Source organism: Nuphar pumila, chromosome 1 (genome assembly GCF_984573655.1).
Source record: "Nuphar pumila chromosome 1, dmNupPumi1.hap1.1, whole genome shotgun sequence".
Classification (NCBI taxonomy): Eukaryota; Viridiplantae; Streptophyta; class Magnoliopsida; order Nymphaeales; family Nymphaeaceae; genus Nuphar; species Nuphar pumila.
Genome location: NC_143249.1, coordinates 39,656,693 through 39,683,645, shown reverse-complemented (window position 1 = coordinate 39,683,645; position 26,953 = coordinate 39,656,693). Strand labels below are relative to the sequence as shown.

At 35.8% G+C, this 26,953-nt stretch overlaps 1 protein-coding gene, 1 non-coding gene and 1 pseudogene across 2 annotated transcripts in view; 2 read left to right on the top strand and 1 right to left on the bottom strand.

Annotated features, from left to right (window-relative positions):
• The first annotated feature begins 10,605 nt into the window (after nucleotides 1–10,605).
• TRNAQ-UUG (transfer RNA glutamine (anticodon UUG)) lies at nucleotides 10,606–10,677 on the top strand. The gene has a single exon. It is a non-coding gene; the product is annotated as a tRNA-Gln (tRNA).
• Nucleotides 10,678–12,149: 1,472 nt separating this feature from the next.
• LOC149848760 (putative pentatricopeptide repeat-containing protein At3g13770, mitochondrial pseudogene) lies at nucleotides 12,150–15,011 on the bottom strand (annotated as a pseudogene).
• A 6,202-nt stretch (nucleotides 15,012–21,213) lies between these two features.
• The window catches only part of LOC149848759 (RNA-binding KH domain-containing protein PEPPER-like), a 39,955-nt gene continuing 34,215 nt past the window's right edge, over nucleotides 21,214–26,953 (top strand). The window contains exon 1 of the mRNA XM_089997289.1: nucleotides 21,214–21,653. Coding sequence (XP_089853415.1) covers nucleotides 21,303–21,653 — 351 coding nt within the window. The 5' untranslated portion in view covers nucleotides 21,214–21,302. The remainder of the gene's footprint in view (nucleotides 21,654–26,953) is intronic.

Genomic DNA, 26,953 nt, shown 5'->3' with positions numbered 1-26,953 from the left:
TATACTAATATAATACACTTTCTTCCAAAATTGATTTGATTTGTCATTCACAAGTCTCTTATTTTACAACTCACGCATTTCCTCTTTCCACTAAAATCTAAAAAACCTTCACTTCCAATGTCATTCATTTCTTATCACCATTATTCTTCTCCTTCTATTTATTAGATTGATTCATATCTCATTCCCACGATTTTTTCTATTCTCTTACAAACTCTTACTCTTTCCAAGTCTTTTTCTCTTGCTCGTTCTTTCTAAGCTCTTGCCATGGCTTCCTCCTCAAACACTACAATCACTGCCGCCGACCTAAGGTATCCTGATTTATTTCACTACTACAACTCCCTTTGCTCTCGACCAATTCATGAAGGAAAATTGGTTCACTACGACGACTTCGTATTATTTGACCTAGAAAGATCTCTCCCCGAACTTAAACACTTACTAGGATCTTCATCCCAAGCTGCTTACTATCCCGAACTCGTCCGACTCTTCTACACAATTTTTTCCTCTAATCATGAGCAAACTACCATCACCACCAAAGTACGTGAACGCCTGATGTTCTTTCATGCTTCCTCATTAGGCAGAATTCTAAACCTTCCTTCCACCGGCATAAACCTAGACAACATAGTACCACTCGACCGGTCGGTACTTCGAAAAAATTTTCTCTGTACCAACTGCTCACAACTTCCCTGGCACATGAGGAATCTCCAACCTCATGCTCAACTACTTGCCCAGATTCTTCTCCACAATATCTATCCCAAGCCTCCACGCAAGAGATTAGTACCAAGAAAAATCTCTCTTCTTCTCTACGCAATTTTTTATTCTACTCAGATAAATTGGTCCAACATTCTTTTCGACTTTTTTATTCTCTATCAAAAATTCCAGCCTCTTCTTTTCGGGTGTTTTATAACTACCATTTTAAAATACTTCAAAGTACCCCTTCAAAACGAAGTTATCCTCTATCCCTCTCAGGTCCTCGATGCTACTTCATTCAATCTCAGGTCCCTGCACCTTCCTGGCTCTAATGAAGACGATCCAACATCCAACTTTGATTACTTCTCTGCACTGATGGATGTCCAGCATTCTCAGGATCGCATACTTCGCAATCAAGCCTCGTTGCAGCAAACTCTACAGACCCTCCAGCCGGATCAAGCCAACCGTTCACTTCAATCCTCTCCACCTTCGGAATAAACTCATTTTTTTGTTTGTAATAATTAATCCTTTTTTACTGTAATAACTTTAATTAATTTTGGTCTGTAATAACTCTCTTACTCTGATCCCTTCCTTTTTGTCTATGACAAAGGGGGAGAAAACTTGTCTCCATTATTGGAGAAAAATACTCGTATTTAACATTTTTATGATAAGTATTATTTCTATGCATAATGTCTTTTTGACAGAGGGAACATATTTTGTCATCATCAAAAAGGGGGAGAATGTTGAGAAACTCTGTTTTGATGTCACATAATATGATACACTGTCTTATTTGCTTTCATATAATATGATAATATGTCTTCTTGAAAAATGTTATATTATGACTGGATATGCTTTGCCATATATCTAACGAGTATTTGATGCAAGGATATCTCACTAAAAAAAGATGGAGACCTCCTGTTCAAGTACAACTTTGGTGCAATCATACTTCTTGAAGAAAACGCTTCTTGAGCCATGAACTCCTAAAGACCATCTAAAGAGATCGGCTACCTCAAGTTGAAGATTTTTTCTTATTTAGAGTCATATGTAACAGAACCTTCAGAAGCATGCATATTGCATATTGCATATTACATACTCACTCATAAAAGCTATTTCATAAAAGTATACGATAGTTTCAAAAAGCTCCTTTTTGAAAACAAATAATTGTACCTTTTTACAACCCTTTATGAAAAATGTATTTTGACATGATTTCAAAATGTAATAATTGTACCTTATATCATATACAAGACAACTTGAAAAGTAATGATTTTAAAAGTAGGAAAAAGACAAAACATGAAATCGGCTACACAAAAAAAACAAATATAATATTGGTTTTGAAAAGACTCTAGTTACCTTTTTACAAACCCATAGAATGTCGACTTACTTGAAGTCATCATTCTCTTTGTATAGCATTAAATACCTCCTGTAAGAAATCCTTGTTAAATATCCTTCTCAAGAATGTCGACTTACTTGTAGTCTTCATTCTCTCTATAGACTTTGAAAAACACAACATATAGAAAACTCTTGACATAACTATGTACAAATAAATATCTCAAAGTATTTATTGTACTCACACTCATTTAAAGTAAAGAAGTACTTATGTACCTCAAATCATTAATTAGAATAAAGACAAAACTACATAATAGCCTACAATCTAACGTTCAATGTACTATTGTAAGAAATAGACTTTTTACATAAAATATATAATACCTAAAATATTACAACAACTAGTGTACCCTATATTTTACTTTTATGGAAAAAAGACTTTCTCGAATTTCTCTAAAGATGTTTTTTGAAATGACATGACATTTCACATCTCAAAAAGGCTACGATTTCAAAAAGGCAACGACTAGTTTTTTAAAGCTATATAAACACACTCAAATGAACCATTCAACAATGAAAAGGAAAAGGAATAGACAAGTGAGCTTACAACGGAAAAAATACCTATTCGATATTTGAAAGAGAGCCTACAAAAAGAAAGAGAAAAGAAAGAGAAAAAGTCAAAAAATAATTCTTTGACAAATAGTATCTTCTGAGTGACAAACAGAACATTCTGAGAATCCTTCATTCGTGCATTCATATCATCCTGAAGGTTCTATAGGAAGTATTGTATCTTTCTGTTATTCACTGTAATCCTTCTTTGTTGAAAGAAGTAGACCTCTGTGAAAGAGGGTGTTGCCCTTCTCTGTTGAGAGAAGAAGACCTCTGTGAAAGAGGGTGTTGTCCTTCTCTGTTGAGAGAAGAAGACCTCTGTGGAAGAGGGTGTGCCCCTTCTCTGTTGAGAGAAGAAGACCTCTGAGGAAGAGGGTGTTGTACTATTTATCCGGTGACTCGGATGTTATAGTGGAAAGCTCAAGTGGTTTGCTTGGGGACTGGATGTAGGTCAGGGTTTTGACCAAACCAGTAGAAATCTTGTGTTTATTGTGTTGTGCCTTATTGCCTTATCTTTTATTTTATCAATTTGCATCGTATTTCACTATTCATCCCCCCTCTAGTGGAATTTCAATATACTGGTATATGAACCAGGTATGTAGACAAACCTAATCGAACAATAAAAAAATCTAAATACGAATATAAAAGAAAGTGAGCCTATATATAGCTAACTATGTTCAAACCTGAATCTAACTAATTGTGTTAGGAACTAAACTAACACATATATTAATAAAGCAAGTAGTAAACTATTTCGTTTCACCGTTTCCTGACAATGGCGCAAAAAATTTGGTGACGATTTTGAAAATAATTTTTTTAAATCAAGAATTGTGCACTAAATAATAATTTAAAGACCAATTCTTACACTCATTGCATAGTAGGAGGTTGGATCGTCTCCACAAGCAACAAAACTTAGGCAAAATAATTTACAAAAGGGCTTGCTTTATTAATACCTTGAAAAGAAAATTACACTATCTTTAATTACAAGCCAACTAAAAATAAAAAGGGAACAAAAACAGTAAAAAATCTAATTAAACTCGGGCCCTCAAATAAAATTCAGGGAGTTGTATAATCCTCTTTTTTTGTATCCACCTCAACCCACCCTCCTCCTTATGTTGGCACAGTAGGGACCTATAATATAAAAAAAACAAAAAGAGACCTTCACTCTTCTAACTGTGTATTTAGATATATTCAACTAAATAAGGTATGATAGTACACTGCTGAAAGAGAATAATAAATAAAAAGGAAACTCAATTGAAGAGCCTATGAAATAAAAAGGAGGGTTATGTTAAGGTTTACAAAATTTAGAAAAACTATAAAGGGTTCTTAAAAAAGGGACATTAATTATTCTAATTCACTACCCTATTGAAATTAACTAAATTAAATTCAATTAATTAACTAAAAACATGAATTCAAAGAATGAATCTAACTAACAACTAAAAGACAAAATTAACTAACTTAAATTACACTAACTAACTAAAACATGAATAAAGAAATCATGCTAACCGAATTTAAAATCAAAATTGTTTTTTTAAATATGCCTTTAAAAACCCCTTTACTTTTAAAATCACACATAGGCATCACTTGCCAAGTGATGCCATGTGTCAAATTTTCAAATAAATGTATATTCTACCCATCTACAAAACCAAAAAAAGACACACATGGGCACCCTCTTGCAAGAGGGTGCCATGTGTCAAAATATTTCATAAAAGGCACTTTTGTCCATTTAACAAACTAAGAATCTCACATGGGGATTGGCACCAACCCCTCCCCATGTGAGCCTTGCCACATCATCCCTAAGGGCTTAAAAATATCTTAAATGGGCCATGCCCATAATGCCCCCACCTTGTGTTATAAAAAGCCCCCATGGGGGCGAGTTTTTTAAAGGAGAAAAAGACGCAAAGATCCCCTCTCTCAAGTGCTCCTCCTCCTCTTTGGCTCCTCCCTTGGTGGTTGAAGTGAAGAAGAAGAAAGAAGTCCACTAGCCCAAGGTAGACCCTCTCTCTCCTCTTTTCTAATTTTTCTCTTTTTTTATTTTCCTTTCAATTTCTCAAAATCGCCCCCCCTTTCTTCTCTTCTTTCTTGCAACTTCTTTTCAATATCATGTAATAGCAATGTAGATCTATCTTAATTCCATGTTAATTTATATTTTTATATTTTGATCCATTCAATTTTGCTATTTACTTTGTATATTTTCATTTTAGCTATTTAGAATTGAGATTTAAACTTCAATAGATCAAATCTCACATTCAATAGGCAAAATCGATTTCAATTTATGCCCCAATGCTTTTAATTCCATGTTTAGATGATTTATTTTTGTTTTTACATCATTTTCATTATCATGCATGGTTTGAAATGATGGATCTCATGTTTGATCATTGGATCAATTCATTAATGAGATGTTATTCTACTAAATCATGTTTAGATGATATTTTTAATTCTGACCCATTTTTTATTTTATCATTTCGCATATAATTAAGACTTATTTTAATCTAATTTTTAAACTGCATCTTTATTTATTTACTTTTGGAACCTCCACCAAAAATTATATCAATCTAAGTTGGTTTGATCTCTCAAAAAATCAGGATTCGAACCCTACCATTTTAGGTCATCCGGATTTTCCCTAAAATTGGATCAACTTGTTGGAGTGATTTCTCCCTAACCAAAGATGATATTTCAAATATGTAAAAAAGGATGTCTCTAAAATTGAATCTAGTTTATTATGTAATTTTTTATCAATTTATATAGTATTTTGATACCCGATTTTGGTTAAAAACTGCAACCCTGTTATACTATATCACTTTTATAGTCTGGTTTTTAGTCTATTTTGTCAGAGTCATATCTCCCTAATGGAAGATCATTTTTGAGATTTATAAATGGGTTTTTTTTCATTTAAATGTATCATTCATTTCGGTAAATTTTCATTCATTTCTATAGAGTATTTCTATTTCTTTTATATTTTAAGTTGAAACGTTGTCTGTTTGCAATCTCAAGCATTGCTTAGGCCCAAGCTCAATCTGTTGCATTTGTATCTTCCTAATGGGAGATCATTTTTTAAATCTATAAAAAGAAGTTTTTTTGCTTAGAATGTCTAGTTTATGCATGCCAATTTTCATAAACTTTTATCTTCTTTTCATTTGTCATTCACATCAAAAGTAAGAACCTTGTTGGTTTTTCTTTCACAGGCTTTTATAAATTTTTGGTCAATTGGATTGGATTGGATCTCCCTAATGGGAGATCATTTTCTAGATTTGTAAATTAAATATTTCCCCTTTGCATGTCAAGTTTATCTCTGTAATTTTTTAGCAATTTCTATAGAATTTTAATATTTGATTCTGATCAAAAATCAAAATCTTGTCATTTAGCCTCATTAAGCATTACTTAAATTTTGTTTCAACTTGTTTAGATTAGCTCTCTTTAATGAGAATTTATTTTCAAAATCTGTAAAAAAAGTTTTCTTCTATTTTGAGTCTAGTTTATCCATATTAAATTTTATAAATTTTTATGGTCATTTGACCCTTCATTCATTACATTTTTCAAAACTAATTTTGTAAAAGACATTATCTTGCTAAAATAAAGTTAAATTGGCCATTTTAACACTTTTAAATTCAATTTTCAAATACAATTCATGTATTTCATGAATTAAAAATATTTTTTATCAACTTAGAATGCCCTAACTCCATTTTGAACTAATTTTTGGAGTTTATTTGCTTTTTATTTCAATGTATTTTCATTAAAACCTTAATTTCAAAGATAAATTCATTTTAACTTCAAGTTTCAAAACAAATTTACATGTTTAAAACTCTAATTTTGAAAATTTAAAGCTCCAAAAACATATTTTCAAAATTCTTTTGCAAAGGCCATGCATCATTCGCATTTTATTTTGATTTTTCTTTTTTTTGGGGGGGCATAAAAGGCTAATTTGGATATTTTCTTTAATTTTTCAAATAATTGAAGAAAATTCATAAATGCCTACATTTCTTTTTCTTTCCTTTCAATTATTGTAATTAATTCAAGTATTGTAATAATTCTGTTAATGAGAAACTTATTTTATGCTTAGTTTAGAATGAATGAGCATATAGATTAATTTCATAATCGATTTACTGTATTTTATTTTTCTTTAATTTTTAATACACTATAGAAAACATGAATGGCACGTGCACCATTTAATAAAGAATAAATAAAACTAAGTAAAATTCGTATTTATGGCCCTAGTCGGAATATGAATAATACTTATAGTTATTATTCTTTATTAAATAAAAATTTAACCTACACTTTTAGGTCATTTTCGAAAATCATCATTTCTTTCAAAATTAATTTTCTTTTCTTCCTTTATTTGATTTAAAATAAAGATTAATTTGAAATATATTTGTGGCCCTAGTCATGAATATATTAAAAATTATTTTGTTTTAATTATATAAAGGCACAATTTTTTTTCTTTATTAGAATTTTAAATAAAGATTAATTATTAAATCTTAAAAAATAATAATTAAATAATTTAACAACCAATTCTAATCTAATTGCTAAAAAGTAATTTTTAAAACTAAATATTATTTTTAATTAACTAATAAAAACAATAAATAACTCTAATCTACTTAGTTGAATTAAAAGAATTAAAATAAATAAAGAATTTAAGCTAGTAATTAAATAAAAAATAATTAAAATTAACAAAAACTAATTAACATGCAAGAAAAGTAACAAGAACGTGATTTAATCAATAAAGAACTAATCTATTAATGAAAATAATTAAGAAACATTCAGATCTAATTACTAAAAATTAAAAAGAATAAAAAATCTACCAAAAACCCTAAATTAGATATTTTAAAAATATAAATAAATTAAATCTAATTAATACCAAAAATTAAAAGATCAAATGTGAATCAATCCAACCTAGATCTAAACCTAAACTAATAAAAAATCATGATAATACTAAAAATAAATCAATCTATGCCTAACAATTTGAAGAAAAACAATAAACCGTGCCTAAAAATCAAGAAAATCAATAAAAACTATTTTTTCCTAGTTTATTTTTCTAAAAACCTAAATTTAAAATTAAAAAAAATTAGGTCTACTCTAAAACTAAAATGAATCAAATCAAAGTAAATATAAAAATAAACTACGCTGCGAATTCATAGAGACAGTTTTTACAAATGAGAACTTACCCGATGGGCCTTTTCAGTTAAGTTCTTCAGACCGGACGACTCAAGACTCGAGCAAAATGACAAAAAAAATGATCAGACGATGTAGACTGATTATAAATGACAAATTATACCTAATATAAAAAACCCAAACAAAAACTCAAAAGAAAAATGACCAAGATTTATTTTCTTTATATTTTTTCTAAAAAAATAAAAAATAAAAAGGGAGAGGAAAGAATGGACCTACACTTCAGATCTCACGTCATATACGTATTTTTCTTATTAGGATTTTATTTTTGTTGCAGCATGGCTGGAAATCGAGTTAACGAAGTGGGAGATTGGTGTTGGACAAAAGAAAACGGTCGGTTGCAAAGTAAGAGGGTTCTCGGTCAGTCGATCATGAAGGTAGATGATGGATCACACCAAATCTGAGTTTACAAGCTTCCAGTCATGTATACCTATAACAAATACGAAAAGCAATTACGAAAAAGAAAAAAATAACAGTGAAAAACATGATGGTACAGAGAAGCAAAACAACATAAAGAAGAAAAGCATAAAGGAGGGAGAGGCAGGGAGGAAGATAGGGGAAAGGGGAATATGATAAAAAGGGCGTGAAACTCTAGGTGTAAGATATTTTTCTCAGTGCTGGATATTTCTCATATATAAAAAATATTTTATAAAATTTAAAATCAAAGCCTTTTTAGAACTATTTATAATTTAGTACCTAAAAGTTCTTAAAAATCACCTGTGTCAATTCAAGAGAGGCTTTTTAGATATTTTTCGTGTAAATCTTGGACTTTAGGTTTGGGGACGTGTGGAACAAATTTAATATCTATTTGGTACAATTTGGATCAGATCTGGATCCAGTTTGCATCGGTACGAATTTGATTTATCAAAAAATGCTTTAATTTTCTTGTTTTAACTCTTATTCTGATGATATTCCAACTGTAGCTTCTTCACACCTAAAAAACATAAACAAAAGTGTTTAATCTATAAAAGTTCATATGAATGCATAATTTTATGACATGTATTTTATGGATTATCACTTAATGCACAAATATTTGTGATCTTTACACTAAAGATGATAGGTGATCAGGTGCAGAAGTACACTAAAAGTGTGCAATGACATTGCACCTGATCTCATTTTGGTGAGGTATGCCCTTCACGGTGTTACCGTCAGCATCCCTTGGATGTTGTCTATCCAAGCGATGAATGGCATTCAACCACCACAGACAGATTACGTGTTGTCTTCGAGGGATTTCACTGGGCGAGGGTTGTTCAGAATATTCAGGTTTTATTTGAGAGCTGAGAGTTTATTGAAGTTTATGGAATTGAAAAAGTGAAAACCTCAGATCCTAAAATTCACAAATAAATGAATAATGCCTCTAGAGCTAGCACTTGCCAACTCCACTTTTGGTTCCCAGTAGGAAGCAGTAATTCCCAAAATGCCTCCTTGATTCCTTTCCCTCCTACAACAATTGCTACAGTAGTTTGACCAAACTCCAACTCGATTCCTGCTTCAACTACCAGCTCCCAAACAATCTTTTCTACGCACCACCACTCTCCCTTTATGGCCCGTTTGTTTCAAGACCTTTGGCTTTCATAAGAAGTATGTGTTTTCTCAAAAAGCACCCATGGTCATCTGGAAAAAACTTTTCTTGAAGGAGAAGGAGTGAATTTTTTTTCATAAAAACCGAACATTTTCCTATGAAAACAGTGAGGCCAAGGGACCAGCCTCATCGTGGTTATTAGAGGACACCTCTGATCGTTCCCCTCTAATGTTGTGACTAGGGGTGGCAATCGGGTCGGGTTGGCGGGTCAGCATACCTCAACACGAACCCGACCCGTTTATTAAACGGGTCGGGTAAACAGGTTGGCGGGTCAGGTTCGTATTAGTGGGCGGGTTGGCGGGTAAACGGGTTGACCCACCCGCCTAACCCATTTACGACACGAACTTGTTTAAGCCAAACCCGAACCCGACTAAGAAGCGGGTTGGCGGGTTGAGTTGGCGGATCGTGTCAGATTTTGCCACTCCTAGTTGTGACACGTTCCCTCCCAGTTGGCTAGATAGCTGTCAAGTGGTCTAAAAGGCAAGCTGGGTTAGGCAGACGCTGTCAGTTATACAACTATACCATTGGGTTTTGAACCTGAAACGTCCCAACACAAGGTGACTTGCACTAGCTGCTCCTGCCGGACAAGATGCGCCCTTCCATTGGTGGTGAGGCCCACCATGTGGGTATTATAGTGAGAAATGGCTCTATTTTGTCAAAAAAAATGCGATGCATTAAAGACCATATTATATTGGTACTTGATACAACAACCATAATCAGAAGTATCAAATGTTGAAGAAACTTGTTCTTATTATCAGAGAAATGTGTACCATCGTACATATAAACACGTTTCTGTTACATTATAAATGAGTATCATGCTAGTTTCTATTAATGTTTTTAAATATAAACAACAATTTCACTTTACAAAGTCACTTTTCTAATTAAGATTTTTAAATATTATAATTTATTATACAATAATGATTGATTATATATGTATATTTAACTATTTTAATTTATAAGTATGTTTATGAAAATATATTTTATGTATCAACTTTTCAGAAAGTTGTTCCAATTCTCTTAGAAACCATATCCATGTTTATAAGAAACTTGAACCGATATTTTTAGAAGATGGTATCAATATGCGTTTCAAATAAAAAAACGTACCTAAAACTTTTTAGGCTCTCATTTACCCGTATCCGTTTCTTGCGATTATGCTAAAGAAACATGGAGATAAGAAATCACCTAGCAAATGAGCCCCTAAATCAATCCTTCTTATATAAAAAAAATCTGAGCACAATCAAAGCGGTTCTATGGTGTAGTGGTTAGCACTCTGGACTTTGAATCCAGCGACCTGGGTTCGACTCCCGGTAGGACCTTTCTTTTATTTTTTGCGTTTCTCGTCCTCCCATTTCCTCTTCTCCTTTAATTGTCAGCGAATATAATTTTTATAGTTTCTCAACCTAAAACCTGAGACACGTGAAAAGAATCTGCTGGCCCATCATTATCTGATCATAACAGAGTGCGTATCCGGAACACCATGGTTGGACTCCAGTATTTCCTTTGGATCCCACTTCTTCTTCTTCCATTTGATTTTTTTTTTTTCAGAACAGTTGATGCTCTAGATGAACGGCATCTAGAATTTGAGAAATTAACGGCTGAAAACATAGGTCAGCCATGGTATTCCGGATGCCTGGCTCTGATGGTAACATGTGGCAGAGGGATTCGAACCTGGACCTTCAGCTTGGCACAAGACCCCGCTTACCACATGGGATACCACTTCGGTGGTAGCGGAAAAGCGAATGTTAAAAAGTAGTGTGAAGCGGGATTCGTTTTGAAAGCCACTGTGAAAGGGCGTGAGAAGCTAAAAGGAAAACGTGAAGGAAACTATGGGGAAGCGAGGAGAGGGGATCCTGTAATCTCACCCAGCGTTTACAACCACAAAACCCACCCCTATGTGGGTCCCACTTGTACTGAGTTACAGTACAGTGGGATGGGTTTAGTGGTTGTACACACTGGGTGAGATTGCTAATCACACCCAGCATTTTACAGGATACGCTCTTGGAAGTGCAAAAAAACGTGGAAAAAGCAAAAATAAATAAAATATTGACATAAAAAAACACCAAAAAATAAGGAGGAAGCGAGGAGAAAGCAAGAGGAAAGTGATTTAAGAAGCGAGTGGGAAGTGTGTTTCCCACAAAATGAGAAGCCCATTTCTCATAAATGGGAATCGGGTTTCTCCCACACTTTCCCTCAAAAGGGGGAAGCATGGCGCTTCCTGCTTCGGAAGCACCCTTCCGCAGAAGTGCACTCCCCTAACAGGGGCACTTCAGGTAAACTATGTATAAAAAAATAAGAAAAAAAGATATAAAATATAAATAATTTAAAAAGCCATACAAAAGTGCTTTTTGTTATATTAATATTCGATTAAGACCACGATAGTTTCAAAATAAGTGATATTCTGAAAATATAGCTTTTTGCAGGGTATAATATGATGGCTGTTTCATGTCGTATGTTCTTGAACGACATGAACGACTGGACAGCCCGTATAAAAATTATTGTAATTGAAAATATGAGGAAAATGTTATCAATTTATTACAAAGTTAAGGGGAAAATAAAGGAAAAATACCACACAAAAATAAAATAAAAGGAATGAAAGATAGCAGTGATTATGGATGGATAGGTCCAAAACTTGAGAAAACCACCAAAAGTTGGAAATGAAGATCAATTCCGAGTTCTTTCAAAGAAAATGTAAAGATCAATTCTAAGTTGGTTGGTAGTCAACACTACTATAGCCAACCATATGTGTATAGGTTGTATCCATGGTTGTTTTGATCAGCTTGATCTAGGATTACCAGTAATCTCCACAAGAACACAAACCATTTTTGAAATGATGGAACCTGTATCCATCTCTTATAAAGATCTCCCTCTCAATGACTTCAGAGAATAGCTTCGCTGCAGTATGGCAATCACCACAAATACGAAGGTTCTTGATAATTGTGATAGGTGCTCCAGGGGACATGCTGAGGACTCCATAAGCAATAGCAAGCTTTTCACTGTGAAAGGAAATATTAGTATGTTTATGCTGCTGTTCAACATTATGAAAATCACAGCTAAGGTCTTTGACATAGCCCTTTACTTCAATAAGCTTAATCAATTCATTCAACTTTTCATAGATATCTAACATCTGAGGGTGAGATCTATCTTCCATTTGAAAAGTATGAACCTTCCCTTTCACCTCTATCCAACTGCAGCCAGACTGCACTATCAAATTTTTTGACTTCATCATCTTTCTCAAATTGGCCATCTCTTCCCACCTCTGCTCATAAGCATAAATATTAGACAATAGTGCATAGCAGGAAGCATCCCTAGGTTCCAATTCCATCAACTTCTCCGCAGCCAACTTGCCAAGCTTGGAGTCCCTATGCTTTCTACAAGCACTTAGCAAGATTCTCCACTGCAAGCTAGAAGAAGGAACCTGCATTTCTTGTATAAATTTTACTGCCTCATTGAGATATCCTACGCGGCCAAAAAGATCAACCATACATGCATAATGCTCCATGCTGGGGTTGATGTTATGATCTCTACTCATGGATTCAAAAAATCTTCGGCCTTCCTCTACCAGGCCAACATGACTGCAAGCTGAAAGAATGCCTACAAATGTTACTGGGTCAGGCTCGATACCCGAACTCTGCATTTCATTAAAAAGATCTAGAGCAGCCCTTCCCAGGCCATGTTGTGCAAACCTTGTGATCATGGCATTCCAGGTCACAATATCTCGATCGCTCATATTAACAAATATCCTGAATGCATCATCTATCCTTCCACACTTTGCGTACATGGTCAGGAGAGAATTTCTAATGGATTTATTGGAAATAAATCCAGATTTTTTAACACAAGCAGCAATCTGCTTGCCTTGATCTAATGATGCAATATTCGCAGCTGAACTCAAAATGAGGACAAATGTGAGGCTGGTAGCTGGCACACATGCACGATGCATCCTTCGAAACAATTCAAGGGCTTCTTCATCCATGCCAAACCTCTCATACCCTGTGATCATAGCATTCCATGAGACGGCATCTCTTTCAAATGCAATAATTTCAAATACCTTCTCTGCAGAAGACAAACATCCACAATGGGCATACATGGTGAGTAAAGTATTCCCCACAAATAAGTTCTGCTCATAGCCAGACTTAACAACATATGCATGGATGTGTTCTCCCAAGAGATTTTGGTCTGTCAAGCGAGTATCTACAATTTGACTGCACGCACCCAGTGCACCAGTGAAAGAGATGTGATTACAACGAAGACCTTCTCGATGCATCTGGCAGAACAAACCAAGAGCTTCTCCATGATTCCCGGCTTGAACGTGTGCAGATATCAAAGCATTGAATGAAACAGAATCAATTTCACTGATTTCAGAGAAGACCTTCTGAGCATCAACTATACTTTCACACTTTGCGTACATAGTCACGAGTGAATTTTTAACAAAAGTAACCATCTCAAACCCATTCTTTACTAAGAAACAATGGATCTGTTTACCTCCCTCTAAGCAGTCAGCGGAACTGCAGGAGCTAAGAATTGTGGTAATTGCAACATGATCCATTGAAATTCCTTCTCCTAGCATCCGACCAAAGAGCTCCATAGACAACAATGGGTAGCCATTCACAGCATACTTGCCGATCATCCCTGTCCAACAAATCGCATTTCGCACAGCCATTCTGTCAAACACCTTGCGTGCATGATCCAAACTTCCAGAATCCGAATACATATTGATCAACGAGCACCCGATACACGCATAACCATCCAGCCCATGCCTTACAGTCTGTGCGTGAACTTGCTGCCCCATGATCAGAGATGCCCGAAAAGCAGAGGCGCCAAGAAGATTTACAAAGGTGACATCGGTGGGCTTCAAATCATCTTCAAGCATTCGCTTATACAAACCAAACGCGTTCGACGCATCGACGTTCCCGGACATCAAGCAATTCCAAGAAATCACGTCCCTCTCAGGCATCCAATTAAACACTCCCCTCGCGCACTCTGCCTCCCCAAACCTCACATACATTGATATCAAAACATTCTCCACACATAGACTCGGCATTGCCGCGGAAACCTTAATCACCAACCCGTGGACCTGAGCGCCTTCCACCACCAAGAAAGCAGCCGAGCAAGCGCGAAGAACTGCGGTGGAAGCGAACTCGTTGACAGAGACGCCGGAGCGGAGCATGCCCTTGAAGCAGAGGAAGGCGTCTCCGTGGAGTCCGTCTCCGGAGAATCCGGAGATCATGGTGGTCCAAGAGACGACGTCTCGCAGAGGCATTTCGTCGAACAGTTGGAGGGCGCGCCAGAGACGGCCGCATTTCACGTACATGTTGAGGACGACGTTGTGGATGAAGACGTCGGGGACAAAACCAGATTCGGCCATGTGGGTATGGACGCGAATGCCTTCTTGGAGGGCCCCGAGACGGATGCATTCGTTGAGGAGCCGTGAGTAGACGCCGTAGCTCGCCGGAGAAGGGACTCCGGCCGCCGGAAAGATGGAATCGACGGCCCGACTCAGCTGGCCGTCCCTGCATAGCCTGAGCACCAGAGGGGCGAGGTTTTCCCTTGTTGGCGACGCAGCAGCGGCGGTGGTGAGAGTCCTCTTCCCGGCTGTGGTTCTCCGAAGTCCGACGTCACAGGGATACTTTACATTTTGACCGTGTCGTGTCATTGTTAATGGGAAAGTGCAGAAAAACTCCGTGTCTCGTATCTTCTTGAGCGTGTCTACATGACACAGCCGATGACACAGGCTCCCTAAGGGCCGCATGCTGTGGGGCAGCGAGGGAGCTGGCCTCCCATCAATGATCACGGTGATCGGTCTGAGAATAGGCAAACGGGTCGGATCGGGTCATGATGGATCCAATTTTTGTCTTGTTTGCATAAAGTGGGCTTCTTCTTTTTTTTTTTTTGGGATTCCAAGATAAAACACGGAGAGCAGATAAGGTGATCCGTCCATCGTTGCTTCATCTCACAAGGACTTCGGTGAGGATGCCAAATCACTTTTAACTAGCCTTCGGTTGGTGGGTAAAACCCTTTATACCCAGCTCCAACCTTGTAACAAGGGATGCCACCCGTGAGTTTTGAACTTGTGATGTTCCGCTAACTTGGTGTGTGACATTCACAAATCGCACCTACCAGATAATCAAAGCCCTTGTGCTTGCAGAGGGGCTGGTAATTGAAGGAACAGAACAGCCGTGTTCAAGCTCAACTAGTTTTTGCAGAGAGTCCGGCCGAGCTTGAGTTCATGGCATGACGAAGTTAAACCAGTCGAGTTTGGGTCGGCTCGCTTACAAGAAAATGTATTTTCATAATTGAAAATACTAAAAAATTGGCCTTTAGAACTGACCCATTTACAAAATAAATACATTATTTCAGTGTTGTAAGCAACAAGATTTTAACTCCCCACTTATTGCTTGCAAGCCAAACACCTCAACCAATTCCATGATCACCATCTCTGTCTTCGTCGGTATAAAAACAAGCTTATTACTGTTAACAAGCTTACTTACACTAATCGAGTCGAGTTAAACACTGGTTGCTGGTGGTCAGCTTGTCAAGCCCACTTCACAAGTTTGAACGAGCTCTTTACGAGCTGAACATGAGCCAGACCATGAGTGGCTTGTCCTGTTTCCCAACCCTCTCCCTGCATATGAAATTTCATTAGAATCCTGAATCTGGATGTGATTTTCGCTAAACGACCCCTTCAAGCACAAGGGCTGATAGATAGTTGCATATCTAAAAATTATCTATGAGAAAACAATTCTTGAGAAAAAATGCCTAAAATAAGATTTTTTTCTCAAAAGGATCGACGTGTGTATAAATAATTAGGAAAATTTTCAAATGCCCCCAAACTTTTTAGCCTAATTCATTACACACCCAACTGTCCACCAAAGTTTTTTTATTGTTTTATTAAATCACCCCAACCATAAACTAACGTTGGATTGTTCTTTGAATAACCTAACTCATGTATTAAAGTTACCATTTTACCCTTATAACTGGCAAAATAAAATTATTAGTTTGCCCTTATTCTAAAAGTATGAACAAAATAAACCATGTGCCTTGTCAACTAAACCAAGGGGGGGGGGGGGGGGGGGGGGGCAGGAGTAGCTAGTGCACATTACCTTGTATTGGGAAGTTGCAGGTTCAAAACCCAATGGCATTGTTGTATAACTAGTAGGAGTCAGACTAACCCCAGCTTGCCTTTCAAAAAAAAAAGGTGTGTTGTGAACTGAATGTATTTAGTAAAAAGTTTATTGACTAGAATGATAGTTAACTATTTACCACCCAACCAGAAAAAAAACACTAACCACTGCACCATGAAGCTCATTGTTGGTCATTTTCAATAAATGATTTATATAAAGTTTAAATTGCAATAAGTCAATAAACCGTTATAAGAAAACATGAAAATAGCGACAACTCTTGACTGTCGCTATTGTCAGTTTCAAATCAGCGACAGTTAAGACCATCGCTACATAGACCATCCACAAAAGAAAAAATTACAAAAAGAAAGCCTACAAGTCCCTTAAAGTCCACCATAACTACGGCAATCTATTGCTCTTTTTGTGCCCCTCCAAAAATCTTTCCTATTTTAGCATCTTGAATGAAACCCTAACCATGATCCCTTCATCTCTCTCAGCCTTTCGCATAGGTAAACTCCCTATGACACCACCTTCGTCTCCCTTCCTCTTCAAGAATTTGCTTTTTCTTCTTCTCATCGTCATTGTCACCGTCATCTTTGTGTAAGTTAGGGGTTTTGATGCCCCATTGTGATTTAAGGTTGTTTCTTTAAGTTTCAACATCGAACAAAATGCTCATTTTTTCAAAATCCTAACTTGTTCATCATCATAATTCTCTTTTCTCTTCATTGTTTTTTCTACGTGTGTCGGATCATAAGGTCTGCGGTCAAGGCTTTTGTGCTTCATCGATGGATTAGGGTGTTGTTTCTCATTGCAGCATGTGGTCATCATCTTTGTTGCTTACAAGAGAGCTATGGGTGCTTCTTCAAGGGATTTTTTTTTCTTGTTTTTTGCATTCATTTTTGTTGTTTAATTTGGATTTTTGGTATGGTTTTGGTTTGCACGCTAGGGTTATGATCAAGCTTAGATGAATGTGATGAATGTTCTAGCATGTGAAATATTCTTGTTATTAGTATAAACTTATCTTTTCGAAAGAGTCTAACCTTGTTTTATGGAGTTACATGTGATGAATGAACGATGATGTGATGGTGCGATGTGGTGGTGAGGCCAGAGACCATATTTATATCTTTTTGCCAATCCTAAGATGTTTTGGATCTTAATTAGATTGAAATATTTTTGTGACTCATATGTATGGACATTGTCCAATGATTTGTTATACATTTTAATATATGTTGGAATGTTATTGTATTTTATTTTTATTCTTGCAGTATCAAATTTTTTATAGAATCTCTTAGTGTGTAGCCCTGAATCCAAGTCCAAATCAAAGTTGGATATAATCTTGTCAAAGTTATTAATTTGTATAACCCGCCCAGGGTTGTCCGATTCGAAAACCAAAATCTATTTCCACTGTGTATCGATATTCTCATTCAAGTTGGATTGTATTTCAAAAAAAAAATTTTGTTGCAAATTTTCACATATTTCAAATTGAAATGATGGGGAATTACACACATGCATGAGAGAATTCATCTCATCTTATTACATACCCATTTGCCTACTTTGGGGTTTCTCTAGCAATTCTAAGGTTTCACTTTTTTGTATTCAATCCAAGTGCCCACCACATGAACTTCAACTGCACGATTCAAAAACAATAAACACATGTAATATAATAATGAATAAAACAATTTTCTTAACAATTTATCACTATACATGATACCAATACCAATACGTGAACATTCATCTTCACACATGATGAATGCCACAATGAGTTGTAAAAGAAGACCTAATGTAGCTTCAGATGCATCATATGGAGAACCCAATGATGCTCATTATGACAACATGGAAGAAATACCTACAAGTTATAGAATAATGCAATATAATAAAATGAAAATGTAAGTTTAAGGGTATGTTTTTAAGTACTGCAACAACATACACAACTTATCAAAATAAAAAATCAAACCAGTGATATTATGCTTACATATTACATCAAGTACACCAGGGCTATCAATACAACATTTCATGTAAATATAATATAATAATGTGTATCAATCAAACTACAATAACATAATTTGAATTTCAATAACATTGCATGTTATCATGAAATGTGGTAGGATAAAAGCATGTGTAACATTTCTTGTAACCACGTCACTATGAATGTAGACGTCGAATTCATATATGACATCCTTCTACTTCTTCGTTATATTTATCATTGCATACATATCCTTATCATGTGCAAGTGTTCCTTCGAACGATGAGTCTTCATTGGCAACATCATCCCTTAATTTAAATCTTCTGCATTTTAACAATGCCTTATTGAGCACTCATATCCTTAGAGTGTGCAAGCTCACTCGGTCATCATCTTTGCGCTTCTTCAATTTGTCATCTCTATTACGTGAGATCGCAAGGTAAACATCAATACCACTCAACATGAAAGCCACAACATCATCATTGTTCAATATGCATCAACCTTATATTACTATCAAAATCATCTCTTCGAAAGCTAAAGTGAAATCTCAACTTTCCCTCAACTAACCTAGTTTTTCATTTCATCATTTCAACATCATTAAAGTTGTCACTTCTCAACAACAATAAATCTCGTCAATCCTCGTCATCAACATAGCAATAATAAATCCTTACATTTTTTTGGATATATAATAACTTAATCGAATGACTCAAAAACATTTTTTATAGAATACTTGTCATTAAAAACTTAAGCAACAAGTATGATTATAATACAAAATATATACTGATGATATGTTAACTGGAATAACATGACAAAAATAATTAATAATATAGTACTAAACAAGAAAATACACAACCTCATGACCATCAATTTAACAATCTTCTACATGATTGCATTAAACAATCCACACATGCAAATGGTGATATTACTACACTATGAGCATGCATGTACAGATTCATGCTGTATGATTTTTTCAACTTCTTAGTTGTCAAAACATCAACAACACATGTAGATATGAACTATTAATAATTTGTACAAAATAAGGTCAACAACAAAAGCATATTTATAAAAATATGATACAACTATGAAAGACCCATCAAATTCTTATAGGGACTGACTGAAACATTCCATGAGAAAATATAGATGCATTTTTTACAAGAAAGGCTCCTCAAAATCTCACAAAAGTAGGTTAACAATATCTCACAAAAGAAGGTTGATGATGTTCAAATGAAAATGTGTACAATAACTTTAAACAAGTCCATCAAAATCCATTAGGTGAAAGTGCAAAATGACAATGACCAAAGGGGAACAATGGTCAGATAAACATGCCAAAATAGTTGATAACACCATCACGGGAAAACTTGCTGAGAAAAGTGTCAAAGGGCACAATGACATGGAACATGCAGAAAGCTTTTTCATAGGAACTGGTGTAGATAACCAACAGAGTTCTGCTAAGAGCAAAGAGAGAGACTCATTGTTTAGATGTAAAGGAAAAACTCTCATCCGCATAAAAGTCGAGCTTCACTTGTTCGTGTAACCAAAACCATTGTATGAATTTTCAACATAAGGATGTCATCATGAAGATCTAGACTTTTGCTGTTTAGGTGAAGGCAAATCTCACTTACGTTTTTTATTTGAACTTTCGTAAGAAAGGAGTTTCACGAAAAGGGTAATGAAAGTGAAAGCCATTTTTTAATGTTTTAATGAAAGGGTAAAAATAATAAAAAATACCCCATATTCAGCAAAAATCGTGCAGATGAGTATTTGAGGAATATTATGATATCTCGTGGCTATGCTATGAAATAGCATTATTCTTAAGGATAGTATAATTATTGTTTATTTTAAAAAGAAGTATTTGGAAAAATTATTTTTATTGATATTGCATTGGATTTCAAAAATATCATGATTATATTGCAAAAAAAATGGCAATATTTGTGACATAAATCAGAACAAACAAGCATGAATTCAACGAATTAGATTTGGTTTGGATACAAGATAGCATGATTCGATCCATGACAACCCTAAAATCTTAGATTGACGTGGCTTGATGGGTAGTGCAGCACATTGCAGGTCCCTTCCCCTTATTTTTTCACCTCTCTGATTTAGTAGTTTATACCAATTATTGCAATCATTTAATTTTTTTTTTATGAAAGATGGGGAAACCATACTTGGAATCAGAGACCTAGTCCTGTTGGCTAAGCCTGCAATGTCGCCGTGGCACCCCCTAGTCCCAAGGGAGTCACCACGCTTGGGCTGGGCAAGGGCTTACCCCTTGCCCCCATTAATGCAAGGGGTTGATGCTCATGTGAGTGAAAGCCACACTAGCAATCATTTTATTATTATCATCTTTTTCATAGGCAAGTTGGGAGCTTAGTCACAGATATCATCTATTTTCCTGAAAGTCTTCCTTTTTTTCTTAGAGTTTGTCAAATACCAATATAATCTCAAGAAAAATGGGATAGTTTCAAAATATTGCTTGTTTTGAAAATATCATGTTTTTATCGTGATATTATCATGTTAACAAATTTTTGTTTTAATATCTTCTTATATTTTTATGTATTTTCTTGCCTGTTTTTTAAAAATTTAAGTAAAACTGATACTTTTCTCGAGAAAAACAAATTTTTTCAAATTTATCTCGAGATTTTCCTTTACGCAAAAAAATCCCGATAACGAGTTTTGCCCTAATGGTTGGGACTTGAGATAGACCCCATTGGGATTCGAACCCGAGACGAGACTCATCTTCGTTTTTAGGGCGGGAGGGAGGGAGTGCTGAAGCCCAAGGGGAAAGGAAACCAACTGGCAAAGTCCGACTTCCTCGAACCCCAAAATCTCCTCCTCTAGGTCTCTCTCTCTCTCTCTCTCTACACCCATGGCGGATTCCACTAGTGAAGCGGCAGCAGCAGCAGCGGCGGCGGAGGAGGAAGTGGCTCAAGGCGAGAACTCTTCTTCTCCCTTGCCCGAGTCCGCCAACGAAGCCGATGAGTCCCCAGCCGAAGCCGTCGCACCGGCGGCCGCTACCACCACCACCACTACCACGACAACGGCGGCGGAGAAGAGGTGGCCGTCATGGCCGGGCAACAACGTCTTCCGTCTCGTCGTCCCCGTGCAGAAGGTGGGCAGCATCATCGGTCGCAAGGGGGAGCTCATAAAGAAGATGTGTGAGGACACAAGAGCTCGCATTCGCATCATCGAAGGCTCCCTCGGCTCCGCCGACCGCATCGTCAGTAGCCTCCTCCTCCTTCTCTGTTCATCTTAGTGTGTATTTCTTGTTCCACTTTATCCCTTTTGCATGTTTTCTGTTTTGGGTGTTTGGATGTGAAGAAACTGGTTTTGTCTCGAGAATACCCTTGGATGTTCTGTAGCAGCCTCTGGTCCATCCCAGTTTTCTGGAGAAGTGGTGGATTCAGACGTCCTCTGGGCATGAGGGCATGTTTGGATGCACCCACTTTCTCAAGAGAACTGTAAAATATTGGTCTTTCTGCAATTCATTATCCCGGCTTATTGCATTTTCCTGGATAAGTTGGTGTACCCAAACAACCCCTGAGGTTGCAGATATGGAATCCCTTCTACCCACTACCGGAAAAAATTATAGGTTCGCGCGGCGTGCAGGATAAAATCACTGAACAGATGAGTAGAATGGTAGTCTTGGACGCTTCTTTCTCAAACCATGATATGACTGGAAAGGCGTATCATAGATTTGCAAACCCATACTGAAAGATTTCGGACACGTTCGGTTGGATCATTCTGGTTTACTTTCTCATTTGAATGAGAAAGTGAATCTGATTTGTATAAGCAGCCGAACATAAAAAGTTAAGCTGTGAGAAAGTGAATCTCATTTGCCTTTGCAAATGAGAGTCACTTTCTAATTTGCTTGAGATTCAAAATAACATGAGACCCCATGTGATTCCGAATCTCAAGCAAATTAGAAAGTGATTCTGAATCATGTATTTTGAAAGGAGGAGCCTAACTTAATGCGGAGGACAAGTTTACTGGCAGTGTTAGTTCGACCTGCCAGCTCTGCTTAATGCCCTGTCACGCCTTAATCTGTTAAATCAATTCCATGTTTCTGTTGTTGTGATTCACTTTCTCTACCTTAATAAAATTGTTCTTGTGAGAACTGATATGGTTTGAGCTTGTTATGGGCGGGTTTGCTCACCACAACATTAGCTCTGCAGACCTCCCTGTAGGTTTACCCGACATCAGGGACTTTTAACTGCTTTTTTAGTTGTCTTCAACATACTTTGGGACAATTACAGTTTTTTCTTTTAATTTAATGTTCAAAGAAAGATAAATGCGAGTTTGTTCCTTGCGTTTACACTTATTTTCTGTAAACTGTTTCAGAAATTAGATGCTCAAATTATGTTTATTCTACAACTTTGTGACACATAAAAGGTCAAGAGGGTGAAACCCTTGATATTGATGTAGAAATGTGCACATGCACATCATTTTTGTGTGTGTGTGTGTGTGTGGCGTTCGTTCATGCATATGTGTGTATGTTTTGTTTTCATGTGTCTATTTATCTTTTGGTGAAATAAGACTATTACAAAGTGTCATCATACAATTCAAGAATGAACTGGAGAAGCAATTGAGTTTTCTGAAAACAATTTAGAATAAATTGATTAAGCTAGTCATGCAATTAGCAAACAAAGAAGTTGCTAGGTGCCTAGCCAATACACCAAAAGGCCCTAGGGAGATTAATGTGCGTAAAGTTAAGTCCTTAAATAACCTGGATCCTAACAACCCGCCATGCTCCCCAGCCGACATCCGGTGCATCCCACTCTAGGATGACTTTCACTCTGGTCTCAACTCCAAGTAGCCCTTTCCATCTGTTGGTAGCTCTGACTCTGGTCCAACTAGCCCTCTTCCTAGGTCTCCCATTTTGGGATTCAAACTCGCAACATGGTTGTTGCTCTGATACCAAATGTTAGGTGCCTAACCAATGAACCAAAAGGCCCTAGGGTGATTAAGGTGTGTAAAGTTAAGTCCTTAGACGGATCCTAACGAAAGCCACTAGAGATCACTGTTGCCACCACAGGATCTGTATGGATGTGCCCCTTAATAAAAGATAAGTATGCATGCCTGTAAGCATAGTTATAAAAAACACACCTCAAGGCGCAAATAGTGCTTCTCGCTTTGAGGCGAGGCCCTCTGGGCCTTGAGGTGTAGGTAAATAGCGCACCAAATAAAAAAGAAAAAAAAAGAAAGAAAAGAAAGAAAAGAAAGAAAAGAAAGAAAAGAAATGGAAGGAAATAAATAAATAAATAAAGAAAAATAAAGGAAGGAAGGAATGAAGAAAGGAAGAAAGAGAAAAAAAGAAAGAAAAAAAGAAAGAAAAAAAGAAAGAAAACTATTTATATTTGCAATTTTCTGTAGAACAAGAAGAAAAAATGTTAATTTTGCTATTTATTTGCAATTTTTTGTTTCTTATTAATTGTTACTTTATCAATAAAGCATTTCTATTATTTATTTGTATTTGTGGATATTTTAAAGGTTTTTTTTTAAAGTTAAAGAAAAAAAATTCTGAGGCTTACACCTCGCTTCAGTTTTTGGTGTAGCGGTACGCTACACAACTCTTTTCACAACATTACCTGTAAGATAAATGAAGGAGATGTACTATCTTATGCATTGAGAAGAGCTAGATCACTATAAAGGTTGGATACTATGATTTTTAAGGCAAGAGAGATGGCATGAAAAAAAGTGAAATTATTGTCAGATGAAGTTAAAATTCAGCAATTTGTAGCATTGAGTCTCAGTGATTTTTTCTTCATTTGTTACATTGGTCATAAAAAAAATAACTTATGCATGGGGTCAGCAAGCATCATGGATAACATCCTCCTCATCAAATAATTTACAACGAATAGAAAATCAAAAGTTGCACATGTGATTAAGAATAAATACATATTCATTTGCAAATTCTACCTTTCCTCTCTTTCTCTAAGCATGTGTTATTGGTCCTAGTATCATTTTCATGTGTGCTTCAGCTTAATGTTTCTCGGCCACTTCTCATAGCATGGGCTTTAGTTTCAAGGTTTTGTGCATAGGACTTCACAGTCTCACACAAATGATTGTGGAGCATAATATTTAAAAGGTATGTTGTGTTATATGTTAAAAATGTATATGCATATGTATTTGTGTATATACATATTTATATGTTAAGTTAGTATCTAATTAGTAAATAGTCTAACTAGGTTAGTTTTCTTTTTGTTTATTTTTAGTTTCTTTTCAGCCAAAAGAGGCATTGGAGAGAGAGCCCAACGACTCTTGGAGCCGTTGGGATCTCTCCCAATGTCTTTTTTGGGAGACCTTTGGCTGTGTATAAATAGGGGCGAAGTCCTCTCTCATTTGTAAGCTTCTTCTATGGGTTGACATCAATACAAATATTATTTCTCATTCCTTGTTCTTGTGCCCTTTAGGGGATGTTTGTGAGTGAACCTATTTGTAGTTCTTTGTGTGTTGTTTTTTTGGTGGAACTCTTTTGAATATCCATTTTTGGTGATTTAAGTGAATATCTCCAGAGGAACTCATTTTCTTACATGATATCAAAGCTTGGTGATCAAGCTGAAATTGTTTTTGGTATATTGGGAAGCATGCCACTCCAAATTTGAAAGTGTTAAAGCTCTCTTGCAATTTCTATTCGAAGTGCTCGTGATTGGTGACGTTTATTTGGTGGTAGAGTGCTCGTGACTTCCACCTTTACTCTCGTTATTTTCTCTCCTCTTTCTCTAACTTCTCTCTATTCTTTTTCTTTTGTTTTACCATTGTAAAAATGGATGACAATGAAAATGTCACCATAAAATCCATTAAGCTCAATGATTCAAACTATGTAACATGGGCTTTAATGAAGTACTTTATATGGGGAAAAAGATTGTGGGGACTAGTAGATGAGACCGATCCAGAACCCAAGCTAATCCTCACAAAAATAGGAGAGAAAGAGGTACCTCTTATGGATGGCGAAAAAAATATGGCAATGACCACTTATCAGAAGAAGTGGAAGGAATGGAGAATGGGGCGTGCCAAAATTATGTTTTGACTAATTAGTAGGTTAGACATTAAGAAGTGTTCTAGTCTTGCTAAATTTGAGCATGCAAACGATGCATGAGATTACCTTAAGAGAATGTATTATCTTAAAGATATTGCACATGTGTGCAACTTGCAAGACAAGATACGAAATATGACTCAAAGAGACAAGAATATTAGAGAATACTATAATGGATTGTTCGAATTATGGGAAGAGTTGGATCTTCTTGAACCAAAGTTGCATTGTCCCGAAGATATTGAACTTCGTCAAAATCAAATAAACTTGAAACATTTTTACCAATTTATCAATGGTTTAAGATCATATTTTGAATCAACTAAATCCACTCTTCTTCATCGAGGAAAAATTCTTTCAATAGAAGACACTATAGAATAATTGAGTATGGAAGAGAATAGGCTTAAAAAGCGTATCTCTAAAAGTGATGATGACTCGGTTCTAGCTGTATCTAGACCGAAAAACTATGTTCGTACCTACAAGCCACCACACTATGGGAGGCCAAATGATGACCATTATGGAAAGCAAGGTGATGAGTATTGAAGAAAGAAGGTTATTTGCTACTATTGTCGTGAACCGAAACATGTGAAAACATATTGTCCTAAATTGAAGAAACCTTATGAGAAGAAGATTACCACTCTTGGACCTCCACAAGAGTCAAGTGATACAAAAATCTTACAAGATCCATCCATTGGAAATATGTTCTTATCACAATTAGTGAAAGCTCTTTAACCTCTATTTAAAGGAGCATCCTCATCAACTGGAGCCGCGATTTCTTCCTACGATTTCCTTGTTTACGATAAATCTCTTTGGCTTCCTGATTCTTGTGCCTCTTTTCATATGACACCAAATGGTGATATGTTATCCAAATGTCATAACTCAAGTGAATCAAATGTATTTATTGTTGATGGGACATCTCTTGATATAAAAAGAATAAAAAATTTTGAAAACATTTTTCAAAACTTAAAAAGATTTTTTATTCCAAAAATTAGATATATTCCTAAATTAAATTTAAATCTTTTATATGTTTCTCAATTATCTGATCATGGGTATACTGTTTCCTTCTCCACTCATGGTTGTTGAGTGCAGGATCACAAATTAGAGAAGTTGATTGAGGAGGGTCGTAGAGAAGGAGGTTTATAGTACATGATTTTTTTTGGAAATACCCAGGAATACATTTTTTTTGCAATGTTCAGAAATTAGATTTGGATTTGTGGCATAAGAGGCTTGGCCACCCTAGTATATCCAAGATTCAATTTTTTCTAAAACTGATTTTTTTTGCAGTTATGAAATTTTTGCATGTGAAAATTGTATTCTTGGCAAAACGAAGAGATTACCATTTTGAAAAAGAACATTTGTTTCTTCTTGTCCACTTGAGTTAATATATTTGGATGCATTATGCAATTTTTGTTGATGATTTCACGAGACACACTTGGATTTATTTCCTTCAACATGAATATGAAGTTTTCTTACATTTTCAAATATTTCAC